Below are 18,505 nucleotides of genomic sequence, written 5' to 3' on the forward strand. Positions count from 1 at the left end.
ATGATCCTTGAAGAGCCATTATTGGTAAGTAAATAAATATGCATAGTCTGAAAACTCCCAAGATGTAATTGCTCATATTCTTGTTCTGGGTAACAAAATATATGCAGAGTTAGCTACTACTCATGTCTTTACTAAAGGACTGCTCTCCACTTCTTTCTTCATCTCCCCTAGCTGCCTTTCCTTTCTTTTGCATTCACTCACAACATATATGAGAGCACCAAACAATAGTAAGCTGCCATGTAACATGGTACTGTCTGCAACTATAACTTACCAATGGATGAGCCCGTTTCAACTCAGTCTCTTTAGCTTTTAGGAGGCATATTATCCTATGAGGTATGATAGAGCCTTTGCAGAAATATGACCCAAGAGGCAAAATGGTACCCCAGGTTCTGCAGAGAAAAGCAGAAGCCTCTGTAGCCTCAGCCAACAGGTGGAAGAATTAAAGGGGCATCCAAAGAAAACTCTACCAAATCCACAGCCTAGGGAGAGAAAGAAGAAAGATCACAGAAGGATCAGGGATGGGAGTTACCACAAGGTAAATGAGTTAGTCACTGAAAAATAAACCTGAATCACCCCAATTCCTGAATTCACCCAAGAAATCCATGGACTAGATAAATAACATCCTTCAAAAGCTAGAGCAATGGTTAGTTTGCAAAATAATCACATGCTTTACTGTACTCTAGACACTGTTTTGACAGTGGGATATAGCGGGAGAAAGAAAACAAGAAGGGTCTGTAAGAGTCAGAGCATCTTATACATAGGCCCCTACCCTCCACTCTAGGTAAAACCGCACAGTGGTATCCTTGGATGCTGCAAATTCTTTTTTCAAATTATCATTTTTATTGAAGTGATACCACGTTATGACATTGTATAAGTTTCAGATGAGCTTCATTTAAAATCAACGGGTATATACTAGTTCATCCCATGCTCGTTCTTGATTGGAGGGTAAAGGGCACATGGAAGATAATACAAGGCTCAGAATAAACAGAAAATACCACTAGTCAATGGCCCCCTATTTTCTCCTTTCCATCCTCCCTTTTCTATTTCTTCTGGTGCCTCCAGATAAAGGAAGACACCAAGGGAAGTTTAGGAGGTGAGGAACAACAAACAGGTGCCATGCTTTGTCCTTGTCATCCTGTTTTGGAGTAAATCTCCAAATGACTCAATTTCCATTATCTTCCTCCCCCTCCAGTCTTTAATTAACATCCTATCATATCAGATCCAAGACTAAAGAGGTAATGTGTACAAAATGTACTATTACAAAGTGCTCATGAGTGTTGGGAGGCTCCAAACCATTGTGGAGCTATTGCAGAACAGCTTGTTCCTAACGGCATCCAAGGGAAAAGAGCTCATGAATGGGATTTCAGTCCTTAGTGCAGAGGTTTCTCAGGGACTCAGTTCAGTTAAGAACTTTCTCAAGATCTAGGTTCCATGGAAGCATTCATTGCACAGGTCCCAAACTGGTCAAGTCCAGCCCTTAGGTGGGTTATGTTTGGAGTGTACTGTTAGGTTGTTTCAAGCATCTGAATTTGAATGCCTTTAGCTGAGACTTGCAGTCTCCTGTTGGACCACACTCAATCTCTACTACTTTTAGAGTCTTAATATTCACTCCAGTTCCCAAAGTTTACTACCCATGTGATCTGTAGAAGCATTTGTTTCTCTTGGAAGGAATGCCTTGACCTATTTTCCCCCTACTTCTGTTGTCCTGATTATGATTCTAATCTCCAGGAGGACATGTTAATCCTCCATAATTCATGGTGAAATAATTCATTTGCTTTTCTCTTCAGATTGCTTCTTTCATCAAGCCTAAAGTCAAACCAGCAGGAACTGGAGTTTTGCTAGTAGGGAGTGGGTATCTTTGAAGCTTAAATGATGTAGGGGGGAGGGCAGGAATAGTGGGAGTAGGTGGAAAAGTGCTTTTGACAGTCAGAGGGCAGGGCAGGGAAGAGGTGACATAGGTGAGGAGCTGGTAAGTAGCTGGTAAGCAGCAACTTATTTGGAGGTATTTGGAATGATACTTTCCAAATTACAAATTCTTTTTTTAAAAAGATTTATTTATTTATGCATGCAAGAACTGGGGTACAGGCCAAGGGTGTGTGTGGGGGGGGTGTGTGAGAATATTCACCAGAAGCAGAGAGGGGAACAGAACAGGCAGAATGACTGAAATACACTGCTGAGGGGAGCAGAGGGCTCTGATTTCTCACTTCAAGTCCCCAAAATTAATATTTATGAGAGTTTAGAAATGTTACAATGAATGAGGATATAAAGCTGTGACTGGGAGTCTGTTTTGAAACATTGCCTGAGGATAATCATGTTCCTGGAGGAAAAATAACAGCCTCCAAGAGGCAAGGGTTTCTACAGAGAAGCAAAGTAATTTAGTAAATGTCACAGGCTAAAGGAGTCATAGGGATTTGCTCTTGCTTATCTTATCTCTCATGTTCTCAATTTCATCCAGAAACATCATTTTGCTTTTGTCTTGGCTGACAAGTTAGCTTATATGCTTAAGGATGCTTTCATGAATGTGGCAACCTGAGGATCTGTTTTGGTCATGCAGTCAGAGGTTTTTTAACTACTCTGTGGCCCAAAGAGCCCAGGGCGAAATAGTAGGATCTGCAGTTTCCTCTGGCCAACTGCAATGTGTTCTAGCTCAGAACTGTTCAGGTGGAACAAGCAGCTATAAAAGCATATCAAATTCTCAAAAGAGCAATCAAAGTGCAGTGATTTACTCTTTTGAGAAGAAATTGTTCTTTATCACCATATTAAAGACAACTGTGTCTGCACAAGATGCCCTCTGGCACTAGAAACCTGGCACACAAAAAACACATGAATGACATTCATCAGGCCCATACATAACTTCATACTTCAAGTAAAAATGGAAGCCTCTTTGGCTTTTATTAGCAGAAATCAAAGTACTTTGAAGCCAGGAAAAAGCCAACAAAGAATCCCTGCCTTTTATACTTTAGGGAGTGTGACCAACAATCTTTGACTCCTTTTTCATTCAGTTTGTGACCAGAGGAGGAAGAACTAAAATTTGAATTTAATTTTAGATTAAGTGACTCACTCCTGATGTCACAAACATGCTTTGAGCTGCTAATTAGAAATACTGGTGGATGTAAAAGATGTAGCCCTTTGTAAATGTTGATGTTCATGTAACTGATGTGGATGGTGTAGACAGACCCATCAATGACACAGATGTAAATGGTGTAGGTATGAAGACAGAAGTAGATAAAATAGATGTCAGCATAGTTGCAGATAAGCATTGCATTGCTGTAAAAGTGGACATATACGATATGGATGATGTAGTCAGGGTTTCTCAACCTATTGTCATTAAAAAAAAATATTTATTTATACAAGAACTGGAGTACAGGCCAGAGGTGCAGGGGGTGAGAGGATTCACCAGAGACAGAGTGGGGAACAGAACAGGGGGATTTACTGAAAATCACTGCTGAGGGAAGCAGCGGGTGGGACAGGAGAGGATTGCTGCACCACGTGGGTAGCTCCCTGTCTGGCTGCGGACCGAACTCATGCTGCAGTGGCTGAGGATAGCTTCACAGTGCTGTGCTTAACCCCTTGCGCCACCAGGGAGGCCCCCTATTGTGATTTTAGACTGGATGCATCTTTGTTGTCAAGGGCTGTCCTATGCCTTGCAGGGTACACAGCAGCATTCTTATCCTCTCTCATAGATGCCAAAGGCAGACCCTTCCCCATTTCCAGGTAATGATAATCAAAAACTTTTCTGGATGTTGTCAAATGAAACTTGGGTCAAAATCACCCCTGTAGAGAGTCACTGATGTAGACATAAATGTTGAGGTACATAATGATGCAGATGTAAGCATAGATGTAGGTGATGCAGAAGATGAACATCAAAATGTAGCTGTAGATGACACAGATACAAATATTGATGTAGGTACATATATGTAAACAGGTGAATGATGATGCTTTTCCCCAAGCGGAAATACGATGGCCTGGATATGAGTCCTCACCCATGTGCTTAAAAACTCAGGCCAAGATCCAAGGGCAGGCACACAGGGAAAGCTTAACACAAGGCTTATTTACAAGGGAAATGAGAAGAGGGGGGGTGGAGAGATAGAGAGATTAATTGGTCAATAGGTCTAACTGGTAACACTGTCTGAGCTGAGACCCTGGGTGCAGGCTGAAGGCAGGCAAAAACCAAGCCCCCACTGCAGGTCCATATGTGTTTGGGCTTTATACCAAGCATGGCTACTTAACTCCTCAGCTCCCAGAAACCCCTCCTTTAAGAAGTCAAGAGTCATGACAGAGTCATGGCATGATGGGAGTTGTAATCCTCAGTTCCTGGGATCTCTTTGGCACAGAGTGGGGGAAGAGTCCATAAAACATCAATGGGTGGAGTTCATTCAAACATACTGTTCCCTGCAGCGATGTAAGAGTAGATCTAAATGATACAGCTCTAGACACAGATGTGGATGACATCTGATATAAATAATGTTGATGGTATAAATGTGATTTTATGATCGGGCAGAAAAATGTAGGTATAGTTGATGCAGACAATGTAGATTAGTAATAAGTGGTGAAACAGATATCAAGATAGGTCAATATAGAAAGAATTTCCCAACTTGGATTTCAGTTCTTTGAAGGCGGAGACTCTGCTTAAACATCCATATGTCTCAGAGCAATTTGGAGGCACTCATTAGTGATGATTTAATTACTTCTACCACTTAGAGACAATAAAGTTATCTTTTTATTTTAAGTATACTTTCCATTAGGAAAAGAGATTGTCTTTAGGAAAGGTTGTGGCAATTTAAAACTCCAAGTTATAAAAATGTTTGTGGGTAGACATTTAACATATTTAAAATATACCCTGCATGTATTTCCCTAATGGTTTATTATGAAAAATTTCAAGCATGCAGAAAACTTGGTAAAAATGTACAAATAGACCAGTACGTCCACCACTTAGATTTTACCATTGACATTTACTGTGCTTGATTATTTCACGTCCTCCATTTATCCACCCATTACTTAATCTTATTTGATGGTGCATTTCAAAGCAATCTGTACATATATTTAATTGATACCCTAGGAAACCAAATCTCCCCAAAGAGTACTTCTGACTCAATCTAATTATATACCATCAACTTGTCTATAATGGTCACAGGTCACCTGGGATCTTCTGTAGCATGAATCTTTATAGGATCTAGGAGGTCATCATGACATTTGTTAAAAATTCAAAGCTGGAATTCAAGTCCGGATAAACTCAGAGTTTATTAATCAGAGACACTGAGAAGAGTTAAGACTGTGGCATTTCTCCTCTTTTGGGAGAGTTTTCAAACCATGGAAAAGCAGCATCCTGTCAGGAATAATTCACATATTGTGTTACAATAGGAACAGCCTCGATGAAGGTCCTTTTCAACAGAGCCAACTGATTCTGAGATCTCTCAGCCTCTACCAAAGGCTGGTGCTCAGACTGAAAAAAAGAAAGAAGCTAAAGAAAATCAGAAAAGCATCAGAGCTCGAGATCTTTCATTCATATAAGACTGCCTGGAAAGCTTCGGGTTGTTTTCAATTCATCCAGTAAATAGGATGCTCATAGACCAGAAAACAACAGAGCTAATGCTTTTGTCTTCAATGGGCTCCTCAGCCTTTCTCACACATTGTTAATTTGCCAACTCACAATTGGCTGACCCACAGTTTTAGCACATACTTTCCTTAGTCCTGAAGGAACCCCGCCTCTTCCCTTGGAGATAGGAAATACTATATTCCATCAAGATTATAGTTCTCTACATACCCAAAATTCATCTCTCCAAAATAGCAAAGTTGACAAGGATCTGCTATAACTGTATTGGCTATGAACTGAGATGTTCTCAAATCTGAGAACATCTTATAAATGGAAGGAAGTGAGAGTGGTCAGTCTGTGAAATTTATTGAACTTTTCAGGGATGTGGCCAGACCATGAGCTGCTAACATGTTGCTAGGCAAGACTGAAAGAGAACTAACTCATAGTGGCCCTTAACACAGGTAGAGAGCAATTGAGTAGCAAATTGTGAAATAAACAATCTGGACCAAGCAGAAATTTGGTTTGGCGTGGCAAAGGATGGGCACCTCCTATTTGATTCTGGGCAGATTTACTCTAGGCTTTGAATGGAAGGGAAAGAAAACCTATCCGCCAGTCTGGAGGATGAGAGAACTCAGTCTAGCAGGAGCTGTGGATGCCTGTGCTTTGTCCTCTGGACCTTGGCATTCTGTACACACCAGTTTGAATTCCAACTGCCAGTGTGAACACAGAGTTGACAGAAGGAATATTCTGTTGGCCCAGATGACTAGGCATAACTCGTCTTGTACATGAACTACTTCTAGGTTCTAAATAGAACCTAGATGATGTAAGAATCATGTATGTAACAAACTTACATGTTTCCCCAACAGTATGTTTTTCCCTTAGATCTCCTTGTTAAAGATAAGGAGTATTTGATGAGGCAGATGGCAAGGAGTAGAGATGGGCATAGGAACAAAGACATTCCTGAGGACCCCCTCCCCCCTCCACAGTAAATAGCACTGTGTGACTCCACCTCACTGTCTGCCCTAGGAGACAGTTTTTTTGGAAAGGCAAGTTTCACTGTCTCCTTTTCCTGCGACAAGGAAATGCCTGTGCTTTGCGCATTCCATCTTGGCAGTGTCTTATTCGGCCCAGACCTGCATCAGGAGAAGGAACCCATCAAGTTGGGTTTTACCACCATCTGCCTGTCTACCTAAGAGCTTTGTCTGGTGGCTGAGCCTGCTTTGCCACAAAACAGCAGGCCTGAAGTACTGGAGGATTTAGTGTCCCCCAAAAGGCAGGGGTCAAAGATTGATGGGATTTGGTGCTTAGACCCCCCAGTCCCCTCACTCCCTGAGGACTCCATTCTGGTCCCAAAGTTGCCAGGAAGAGCTGAGCTCTAGTGACCTACAGTGGTAACTTGACTGGTAATGTCGCACCTATTGGCTTCCCCACTCTCGTCTCATTTCCCCCACTCCCCTATTCAAATAAATGATTTGCACTTGATCATGTGCCTCAGAGTCTGTTTCTGAGGGAAACCAAACTAAAGCAGTGGACAAATGCTCCAAAGACCCCTCTGGCTCCTTATTTTCCATCTTGTAATCCATTAAGGCAATCAGGAAACAGAGAAGAAAGGGTCTGCCAAACACCCTCACCTCTGCCCAGAAAACTCAAGGGCATCTTTTCCTGGTAATAAGGAAATTCTGTGCCTTTGGGGAAAGCTGTCACACTGGCCTTGTTATGGAGCAACCCCGATATAAAACGGGTTGCCTGGCTGTGGGTCCTCACCCGTTAGGACATCCTTTTCCCCCTAACAGCCTCATATTGTTTAGCCACACAGTGGAATTTGAGAGTCACTAGAAATACATTGAGAACACAGTGGCAGACACCTCCATGTACCCCTTGCATCACAATTCATCCCTGCTCCAGTCTGATACAAAACAGCATGGAGTACGTTCAAAGGCAAGTCCAGTCACTAGTGGAACCCTTGAAGAAGAGGTTTACAGGCCCCTAGAAGCCACTGCACTCACACTGAGCATCTGAGCCAAAGTCAGGTGCACAGACTCACCTCTTATTTCCCCCCCAGAAATCAGGCCCAGGCTATGCTCACTGAATCACCAAGACACAAGGAGAAACTGTCTTCATCAATAATGTGAAAGCCTCTGCAAACTCAGCACTTAAGACGAGCACTGTCTGTCTGAGGATGCCATTCATTTTGGGGGTGACAGGAGATACTTCCATATTTTCCAGAAATAAAATAACTACTATTCACTATGTCTCTACACTAACAGAAGTTCAAGTGGGGCGATGGAAAGGTCACTTGCCATTAGAGGTGGGTGATGGGCTTAGCATCCTAATGCCCTTCCTCTATGATGTGGATTTGTCTCCTGTTATGGAAGGGATGGCCCTTTTCTGGCCCCTGACCGTGAGAGGACAGTCATATGATCTAGCCTCAGCAAATCACATGTGGTCACCCAGGATTTTTAATTGAGGGACAGCAGCAGTGGCATCTGGGCTCCTGGGCTCAGCTGTGGTGTTCAACAGTCAGTGGTAGCAGGGCCAGACTTCAGGACATCTTAACTAGACTGTCCCTGCAGTGTAACCTTAGCTGTGTTCCTGCTGCTCACCCTCCCTCAGATTTGGCCTGTTCTCCAAACCTGGTTATTTAGTCTCTGGTCAGGTATGATAACCACTCATTATCTATCTGCTAACATCAAACAGCGTGCACTTCTGTTATATGCCCTCCAGAATGCTTACTGGCACAGAAAGTGATATCCCCTACCTAGCACAGTCTTCCCTGGAGCTCACAGACCAGGGAGGAGTGCTGGGCAGGATGATTTAGATATCTAGGTATCTTAACAAAGGGGCTTTTGTCTCCTTCCCTGCAGGGGGCTTGACTGCCTCACTGTTAAGTTTCCTTTCCTGTTTAAAATTCCATGATTCCATGATTCTACATTCTGCTGGCCAGCGCAGACTCAAAGCTACTCAAGTATCTGCATCCTTAGTGGCAACGGGAGGGTTTATGGGAAAAGATGTCACTGTGTGAAACCCACAGATAGATCTGGTCAAATCAAATAATCAGAGTGTCTCAAGTTGCTATATGTTTGCAAGGGTCCCTAAGGAGGTATATATCTCCGGTAAACACTGATTTGGGCATGTCAAGGCCAAGAAAACCCATAGAACATTTAATAATGTTCACAGGTTTCTGTTAATTAATGGTCCCCTGGAGACAAAGAGAATCAGAGATGATAAGACAGTGAGTGTGTCTCACACTTAGAAACTCAGTATTTTAAATAATTTTGTAGTCATGGTCACAACATGCAGTCATAGGGGTTTTTTTTTTTTTTTTTTTTTTTTTTTTTTTTTTTGGCATGTGGGGAGGGGGCAGAGATTGTTTTTAAACTCTTCCCACACTTACACTATTAACAAATGCAAGAAAAATCCACTCAAAACTATAGACCAGGGGTCTCCCTGGTGGCGCAAGGGGTTAAGCATCGCACTACGAAGCAATCCACAGCCTCTGCAGCATGAGTTCAATCCCTGGCCGGCCAGGGAGAAACCCACATAGCGAGGCAGACCTCTCCTGTCTTGCCTGCTGCTCCCCTCAGCAGTGTGTTTCAGTCAGTCTGCCTGTTCTGTTCCCCACTCTGTCTCTGGTGAATCCTCTCACCCCCCGCATCTCTGGCCTATACTCCAGCTCTTGTATGCATGAATAAATAAATCTTTAAAAAAAAAACAAAACAAAACTATAGACCAGGAAAACTTATATAGTTTATGGTAAACCAATCTATCAATATTTGGAAATCGGTTCAAAAACAGCTTTTAGAGAAGAGGAGGATTATAATGGATGAAAGAGGCTTAAGAAACATGTCCATCAAATGTGGTGGTAGATTCTTGGCTGGCTCATGATCGAAATAAACCAACTGTAAAAAGGTATTTTTGAGACAGTTTGAGAAAATTGGATATGAACTGAACATTAGATGATGTCCAGGAATGATCAATAATTTTCTTGGAGGAATTAGCAGTGTGGTGGTGGTGTTTTTTTGTCCAAGTCTGTATTAATTTAAGATACATGCTGAATGTATAGGTGAAGGGAAAGAATACCTTGGGTTTACTGTAAAATACTCTAGCACAGGACTATTTAAAACTATGCTCTGTCATCAGTGCCATTTTTCAGATTGCTATCAGTCTATGATTAATGCAAAAATCAATAATAAGTATGGAGAAACAGAGTACTCTGATGTTGCCATGGCATCCAAGCAGGGCTTGTCTCGCTGACCATGACAGAACCCTTTGAGAGTGTTGGACTTGCTGGTGAGTAGCATGTGGTATGAGCATGAGCTGTGTAGCTGGCATTGGTCATGAGAGACTGGAAATAGAACAAAGGGGTCAGTCACCACCCCTAGCATAAGAAACAATGCTTTGGCACACACAAGAAAAACAGAATTACAGCAGAGAAGAAAGACTAGAAGGAGGATTAGGAAGGTTCCAGCAATGACAGCAATGACATGGCATTTGGTTTTGTTGTATTAGGGTTCTGCTCCCCTTCAAATAAGACCTATGGATTTTTATTTAGAATCATAGAATGTTTTTCACCTTTGTAGATTAAAAAAAAAAAGTGGGGGATTGATGAAAAAGATTGGTAGAGAGCTGACAGCTGTTGAAACTACTTTTGTGAATGTTTGAAAATCAGTATCATTTGGTAAATTAAAAAGTTTTTAAAAAACAGCCCATCAATGGACATCTTTAAAATATGCATTCAGCAAATCAAAACTACCATGAGATACCATCTTACACCAGTGAGAATGGCACATATTAAAAAAACTAGCAACAACAAATGTTGGCGAGGGTGTGGAGAAAAAGGAACTCTTCTGCACTGTTGGTGGGAGTGCAAACTGGTCCAACCACTGTGGAAAACTGTATGGAGATTTCTGGACCTACTAAACATAGAGCTTCCATATGATCCAGCAATTCCACTCCTAGGTATTTACCCAAAGGACACAGAAACATCAATTCCAAAGAGCACCTGCACCCCTATGTTTATAGCAGCACTGTTTACAATAGCTAAGCTTTGGAAACAACCCAAATGCCCAAAAGTAGATGACTGGATCAAGAAGATGTGGTACATATATACCATGGAATATTACTCAGCATTCAAAAAAGATAAACACATGCAATTTGCAGCAACATGGATGGCGCTGGAAGGGATCATGCTCAGCGAAATAAGCCAAAAAGAAAAAGAAAAATACCGGATGGTCTCACTCATAGCAGGAATCTAGAAAACTTAAATAAGGGACCAGGAAAATGAATAACTATAAGAAAGTGAAAATCAAAATCAACAAAAAACTATGAACCAGAGACACTTTTAGGGGGCGGGGGTGGGAGGGGAGGGATTGGGGTCAGAATGGGGGGCTGCAATTGTATGGGGAATATAACAATAAAATTTATTAAAAAAAAAAGATAAAAATAAAAAAAAATAAAAATCAGAAAAAAAAAAAATAAAATATGCATTCAAGTACATATGGTTATATCTAAACATATGTATATATAATGTGTGTGTTTCAATACAATAACATAGCAAAATGACATACAGAATCCATAGCTCACAAAAAGATTATACCTAATGGTTCAAATAAAACTATTTTTCAAAAGCAGTCAGGTAGACAAACTGAAAGCAATTTGCTGGGTCATGAACTTGGTGAGCTTTTATTACAAAATAAACTGATTACATAACAAACTCCTTTAAGCCAAGGGTCCTTTGAGACACCATATCTTTGTCTCCATCCCACTTGACCTAGGATACTGCAGAGTAAATGGTGCTTAATAAGCACTGACTGATAGGCTAAGCTCTGGAAATGAATTTGGAGCAGTATGAGCAGTCATTTAATTCTCCATGCTGTAATGCCATACTGCTCTATCAATCTGAAAATCAGTTTCTCGAATATACCCTTATGAAGATTTGTCACAATCTTTGAGCCTATGGAGGACTCAGAACATAGCTAACATCCTCATTTTTCTTTTTTCTTTAGATTTAATTTTTTTTAATTTATTTTCTTCCATCTTTGTTAATTTTGGACCGGATTTTATTTCCCCCTTGGTGTGGTCCCTGTCATTCTCCAATCACCACAGCACCTGTGATCCATCACCACAGTCCCTTGTGCTCTTCCTCCCCTATTTTGACTCCTCTCCCTCCTCCTCCCCTGCTGTATGTCTCAGGTCTACAGTCAGCAAGTTCTCATTTTGCTGATGGAATTAAGACCTGGAGGAGGGGTACAAACCTCTCTGGACACCTCATTGTCAGTGTTGTGACCTCGGATGCCCACAGTTGATTCTTCCTTCCCCTGTGATGTCTCTCAGAAGGTGCAAACCCACCTTCCATCTCATGCCCCTTGCTCCTGGTTTTAAAATGATACAGTTTCAATCATAGGAAAGAGATAAAAATTGTTGTGCTGGTTCTACCAGGAAGCTGAACAGGAGATATGAATTACAGAACAGGTTCATGTCATGTTACAGCTACCCTGTGGCCATTTGTGCCTAGCCTGGGTAAGATAAGCTCTCTGACATTCAGGAACTTTCTATTTGGGGAAAATGTACAAATGTTAATAGAGGATGGTCCTACTGTGTAGGATAAAGCAGAAATGGGTAGAGCCATGGGGCTGGAGAAGAAATGGAATGTTCTGGAGGTGTGAGAAAGTTTGAGCTTCTGGGGCTCTGATGACATATTAGATCCCACACGGCGTGCCCCCGCCCCCACCCCAATGGCTCTCTTCTCTGTTTTTCAGATTGAGTAAATTTGATTGAATTGTCTTTAATTCAGTGATTTCCTCTTTGGCCATCTACATTCCATGGAATTGTTCTTTTTTTCCATTTTGGTGTTTGCACTTTTCAGTTTGCAATTTTCACTGCAACCAATTTCCAATTGGTTCTTTTTTGTAACATATTTCATTGCTGAGAAAGAAGTTTTCTATTTTTTTTTTATAAGTTTCAAGTGATTTCATAATTACTTATTGAAGCCACGTTTGGTGGCTGATTTAAAATCCTTGCCAGATAGATCCAACATCTGATTCATCCCACGCCTGGTGTCAGCTATTGTCCTCTCTCATTGTGTTGTGATTTGCCTAGATTTTGATATGACAAGTGATTTTTTATGGTATCCTGAATATGTTGCATATTTTGTTAGCAATCACTTAATCTTACATAAATCTTTTAGTATGCAGCCACCCTGTTTAGTTTTTGCTACAGTTTCAATGACAACTTAGTCTTCTGTTCATTATTTTAAAATAATAATAATAATGATGAATATGCCCTTTTTCATTTTGGGAAATAGGAAGCTTACAACTTCTCAGAAGCATACAGCCAACATGACAGCCAGGAACCGGTTCAATATCGGGGCTGCTCTATAACATTTGCACACTAGACACTTTTATATCACCTTTGAACTTTTTCACAGTAACTGTAGAGCAACTGGGAACTACACCTGAAAGCTCTGTAAAGAACTCTTCAGGGAAGTCATCATTCTACCTAAGAAAATCCAGATGATGCCCTACAGCTGGCACTTGGGTTTCTCCTGAAACAAATAAGATGATGCTTAGCAATGGAATTTGAAAAGTGCAGAGAAATCTCCTTTAAGAACATGATTCCCCTTTTCAGAAACCTTTGAAATCTTGTTTAACCCAGTCTGAATATTTGGTTGAAGAGTCCCTCTAATCCATTTTTAAATTTGACAGAGATGAAACTAAGATGCCTTACAACATTCAGAAGCAGAGGTGCCTAGTCTGTTGCCATTCTGGATCCAAACTTGAATTACACCATGATTTAGAAGAAAGTAGCTGATCCAACTTTTCCAACTTCAACCTCATAAATACTGCCAAATGACAAAGCCTTATCTTCAAGGGAGGTGGTTGTTAGTGAGTCATGGCGGAGGGGTTTCACCAAGGAGCGGTAGCAATATAGGACCAATGAGAAAGGGATAAGTAACTACTATGGATGGGGTCACCTCCCAATTTCAGTGCACTCTACCATTTACAAAGCATTTCAGGCATATTTTGTACACATATATATTGAAGTTATTAACTTATAAAGGTCTTATAAAGACTGACCATCTGTTATGCACACATTGCAACTAAGTAAATTCAGGCCCAGAGAAGCTGAGTGACATGCCTGGAGGCACACAGTGGCAAAGCAAGATCTCAAGGTCTTCTCTTTCTTCAAATTCCAGCATCTCGTGTTTTGCTATTTCCCGGTTCAGAAGATGGGAGAAAAGGGAAGAGGAGGAGCTGGACAGAAGCTAATAGACTAAACAAAGGTTTTTCTTCCCCGCCCCCTTTTTTTTTTGGTTCATGGGTCTATGTATGTGTGCCCCAAAAAATTTAAGATAAAGGAGACCTGTATATAATGGGAAAGAGGAAGGAAGTGAAGGTGAATGTCAGGGCATAGTTAGGCATTATATCTTTGCTACCAGGAATTGTAACCACTGCATCTGTGAATTCCACACCTTACATCAAAATGGGCCACATACCTTTTAGACTCAATGTGGCAAGCTTTAATCAGGATCCCAGGGGGACCTTGCAAAGGCAACCAGAATTCTTTCACAGTTTGAATGCGCATGAATTGCATTCTCATGAAATAATAAAGTGTGCTTTAGGCATTCAACATCAAGTTGCAAAAGTTGAAGGAGACAGAGGAGAAAATAAGAGAAGGAGGGAGGAATGCTAATGTTGTGTCTTCTGTGAATGCACCACCTAATGAAACAGCCAGTGGAAAGGATTCACTTAGGTAGACTTGGAGAATATTTTGTTCAATTCACTGTCTCTGATGCATGGCTCTTGGGTATTTAAGAAAAAAGCAATGAGTGGAGAAGCCCAGTGAGTTGCCTTACTCTGGTCCACAAGCTTATCTGCTTAATTATTTATCCCAAAGGAGCTGTCATTCAACTCACTTTACATGTTCTTTCTCTGAATATAAACCTGTGATGATGGAGTTCTCTGACTAATGAAGTAAATAACAGTTACACAAACTTAAAACACGGGTAGTATTCTCTCCTTTAAAGTTCTGATGTCCTGTAAGCAAATCCATCCTCACAGAGGCCTTGGAAGAAGGCCACAAATAATAGGCCAATCAGAATGTTCATTAGTTTGTAAGATGGCGATGTGATCTGTAGGGAAGAATTCAACAATAATGCCAAAGGCCAGAGCCTCACTATCCTTATCTCTTAGTCACTATTAAAGGTAAACTGAGATAAATGGAAAATGCCCTCTAACCACATGAAGATCAAATTAAAGAGTGAGATTGCAGGAAATCAAATACCTTGTACTGAACTGTCACAAGCACTTACTCCGATGCAAACCAACACATGTCTCGCTTTTTTTTTTAACCTAAGGTGATTCTGGCTTTTAGACTTCTAAAATCTTTGCTTTCCAATCCTACCTCTTGCTGAACGCTCTCAGGACTGATATTAATAAAGGCTATTAAATTACTGACCGTAAAATATCGCTGTCAAATAGAAGCTGCTGCTTCCCCGCATGGAGATTCAAGTTAGCTTATATCTTTTGTCCTTTAACAATAATATAAAATAATCTAGTATTCTTTAGTTGGTGACTATGGAAACTAACCTCCAATATTTCAGCAACTGGATAATACTAAAAATGACAACATCCTTCAAGGGCATCTATTCATTTGTTTTACATTAAAAAAATAAAATTAGCCAACTTAAAATTCAACTTGTAGCTTTTCAATCATAAGTCCCACTGATTTTATGATTATTTGAGAGCCAGTTGAACAGAAGAAGTCCATGGAAAAAGATGCAGACAACTGCCTTTCAGAGAAAAATCTGAAATCTTGTTTCCTCAAGTATGTCTCCATCACCTGTTCATTTGCCCTTTGCTAGCACTTAGATCTTCTGCAGAGCTGGCCCTGCACTTCAATGTGGAACATTGTTTCTTACCTCTGATCTTGCCAGAACTGGGAGCCTTAATATGTAAATCCTCCTGTAAAAGACTTCTCTCTCCAGCCAAGAGTGCCCAAAAGACCTGCCTGAGAGAGCACAGTCACTTGTAAGGTACATTTTTAGACTGATTTATTTGCACAATCCACTTTCTGAAAGCTTATGGAGTCACGCCAATTAAATTTCACCCAAAGCTCCTCAAAATCCAATTGCACAGTGCAGCCAGTTTCCCTTGTTATTACCTTAAAAAAAAAAAAAAAAAAAGTGATACAGCCTTCTCTCTCAACATAACTTGTCCGATGAACAGTTGAGGCAGGAATTAATAAGAGGCTTCCAATTATATTTTCACAGAGCTTGGTGCCAAGTGATGTCATTCTACCAACCAAGCCTCAAACACAGTTTCAGGACACAAGCTGTGGCACAGGGCAACTGCCAACATGAGCCTGAGCTGGCTATTTAAAACTGCCCCCTGGGGAGGCAGAGCTCAGGCCTGGAGGGCAGGGCCACAAGGAGCACCTGTTCTGGGAAAACACTTACAGATGGAGCTTGGGGTGTTGGACACAGGACAGTACAGGGGTGAGGAGCCAAATGGTTCAGAGAGTGACAGAGGGTGCTAGAGACAGGCAGGTAGGAGGCACAAATGATGAGAGGAAGGAGACCATTTGGGCAAAGGATTTCTCTTCCACCACAAACTGGCAAGACTGCATGCATCAGTCTTGCTGATCATAATTAAGCTACACATACTTTGGTGGGTGGTGCAGTTGTTTTCTTCTCACCTTTCACATTTGCAATCTGATGGAAATGAAAAGACTTTTTTTGTAATTTGGAAATTTTAGCTGTTATTTCAGCTGGTCCAAATGTTCCTTCCAAACTCAGTAATATAAAACAAGGGATTAAGATGTGATATACTTTTTGGAATCATATATAAATCTTCATATTATTTTGGGATATATATTCTTAATCACGTGGTTTCAATTTTTACAACTTGGTACAATTCTTATACTAGATTCCGCCTTGGGCTCTGTGCCCTTTAGAAGACTCATCTCATGGCAGCTTGTTCTCTAGGTTTGGTTCTACCAGAAGTAGACTCTGAGTCATGTATTCAGATACAAGAAATTTATTAAGGAAAGGCTCCCAAGAGACACAAGTTAATGAATGGGAGGAAGACGGCAGGGAAAGCGAAGGAGCCAAGCAAAGCTCCCAGCCTTACCTGATTCAGAGGGGAGCTCTGGAGAGTAAATTATGCCTCTGAGCATGTCCTTCCTTGAGACAAGGAAGCTGGGTTTTTGGCCCTCAATCCTGGGCTTAGATCAAAGGAAGTGATAGGGAGGCGTGGTCTTTGGGACTATAAAAACCCAGAGGCTGCTGACTCTCCACATGGGCTGAATTAGCTCCAGGACCAGGTCACTGTGGCTGGGAACTGAGTTGGCAAGAGAGACCGAGGGGGTCTGGGTGGTGCAAGCGCAACAGCGTCAGCCTCAGGCTACCCTCCCTATTGCCTGCGCTCATCACTAGGCCCCAGTTACACGTCTTTCATCACATTCTGCTGCAAGAGGAAGTGAATAATATCATTTGAAAGTCCTGGGGTTGGCTTTTCATTATCCAGAGACACACTTTCTTTCTTGGGTGGGTAGAAGTGGGCATCCCTGGAATGCCTCTGTAAGGCTGAGCAGCCATCCCGGCTGAAGATGACCCGGGCCATCTGAAAACTGCGGAGGGCATACTGCGGCGGGTTCTCCTGGCCCTTCAGTTCATTGACTTTCTGAGTCAGGCATCGGCAGACAGATGCAGAGAGTGGACTTCTAGAGGCTGGCTGTGGGTGGCTGAACATTTCATAGAATCTGTCCAGAGATTCCCGAAGTGCATCATCCTCTGCTTTGGTCTCTTGTTGACCTTTCAAAGAAGGGTCAAGCCAGAAGTTCTCAGAGGTCCAAGAATCATTGTGCTCAATATTTAGGTTATTGTTGTCTGCAAGACAAAACACATTACAATACTTGAACATGCATTACAAAATATCAAAAAGCAAGCCAAAAGCAAATGATGTCCCTTCTCAATTCAACACACTTATTGCCTCTGGTATACTGGAAATGGGCAGAATCAGTATTAGAATCTGTCCCCACCATCTTGGGGTTAATCTACTTGTTTGCTCAAAACAAGAACATCTTATTTGCATTTATCTTCGGTTCTGAGTCTAGAGTCTGTATAGAGAAGTTCAGGGTGCTGTAAACTTGGATGGGAAAAAAAATCAGGTCTTTTTCATTAACCTCTACCTGAAATCAAGCATTTCTTTCCACGGTGAATGTAGGCAACTGAAAAGCAGCAGCACCTGTGGTTTTGTCACCCACAGATCACAGCTATTTTCATATCACAGCATAGCTTGCTGAAGGTGTTTTGAAATATTATTGCTGTCTATCACTAGTCTATGGACTGAACTGTGTCCCTCCCAAATTCACATGCTAAAGATTTATTTCTAATGTAATTATTGTATTTGGACTGGGACTGTTAGGAAGTTATTGAGATTAAGTGAGGTTGGGTCCTAATCTGATACAACTGGTGGCCTTAGAAAATGAGGAAGAGAGAGAGTTCAATCCAGATGCAGGACCAGGGAAAGGCCATGTGGGGGCACAATGGGAAGGTAGCCTTCTGCATGACAGGCAGAGGTTACTCACCAGAACTTGACCAGGCTGGCTCCCTGATCTTGGACTTCCAGCCTCCAGAAATGTGAGAAGATAAACATCTGTTGCTTAAGCCACCCAGTTTATGGAATTTTATTATGGAAGCATGAGCAGACTAGCACACACAAATTTGAAATTACCGTAGCTACTAGTCTTTTTTTTTTTTTTTTTAAAGATTTATTTATTTATTTATACAAGCACTGGGTACAGTCAGAAGTGCGGGAGGGCGAGAGAATTCACCAGAGACAGAGCAGGGAACAGAACAGGCAAACTGATGAAATACAGGTCTGTTGCGCCATGTGGGACCCTCGCAGGTGGCCCGGGATCAAACCGGCGCTGCAGAGCCTTCGGGCAGCTTTGCAGAGCAGCGCTCAACCA

The 18,505-nt window shown here is 41.5% G+C and overlaps 1 protein-coding gene across 5 annotated transcripts in view; it reads right to left on the minus strand.

The window, feature by feature from the left end:
- Positions 1–18,505, minus strand: part of SHLD1 (shieldin complex subunit 1) — a 94,609-nt gene that overhangs the window by 8,926 nt on the left and 67,178 nt on the right. For 2 of the 5 annotated variants that reach the window (XM_054696483.1, XM_054696492.1), the window contains exon 3: positions 15,548–17,420. In XM_054696483.1, coding sequence (XP_054552458.1) covers positions 16,975–17,420 — 446 coding nt within the window. In that variant the 3' untranslated portion in view covers positions 15,548–16,974. The other 3 variants (XR_008552277.1, XR_008552276.1, XM_037494993.2) reach the window with 3 other exon arrangements.

This window comes from Talpa occidentalis, unplaced genomic scaffold, assembly GCF_014898055.3.
Source record: "Talpa occidentalis isolate TD23 unplaced genomic scaffold, MPIMG_talOcc4v2.1 talOcc4.10, whole genome shotgun sequence".
NCBI lineage: Eukaryota > Metazoa > Chordata > Mammalia > Eulipotyphla > Talpidae > Talpa > Talpa occidentalis.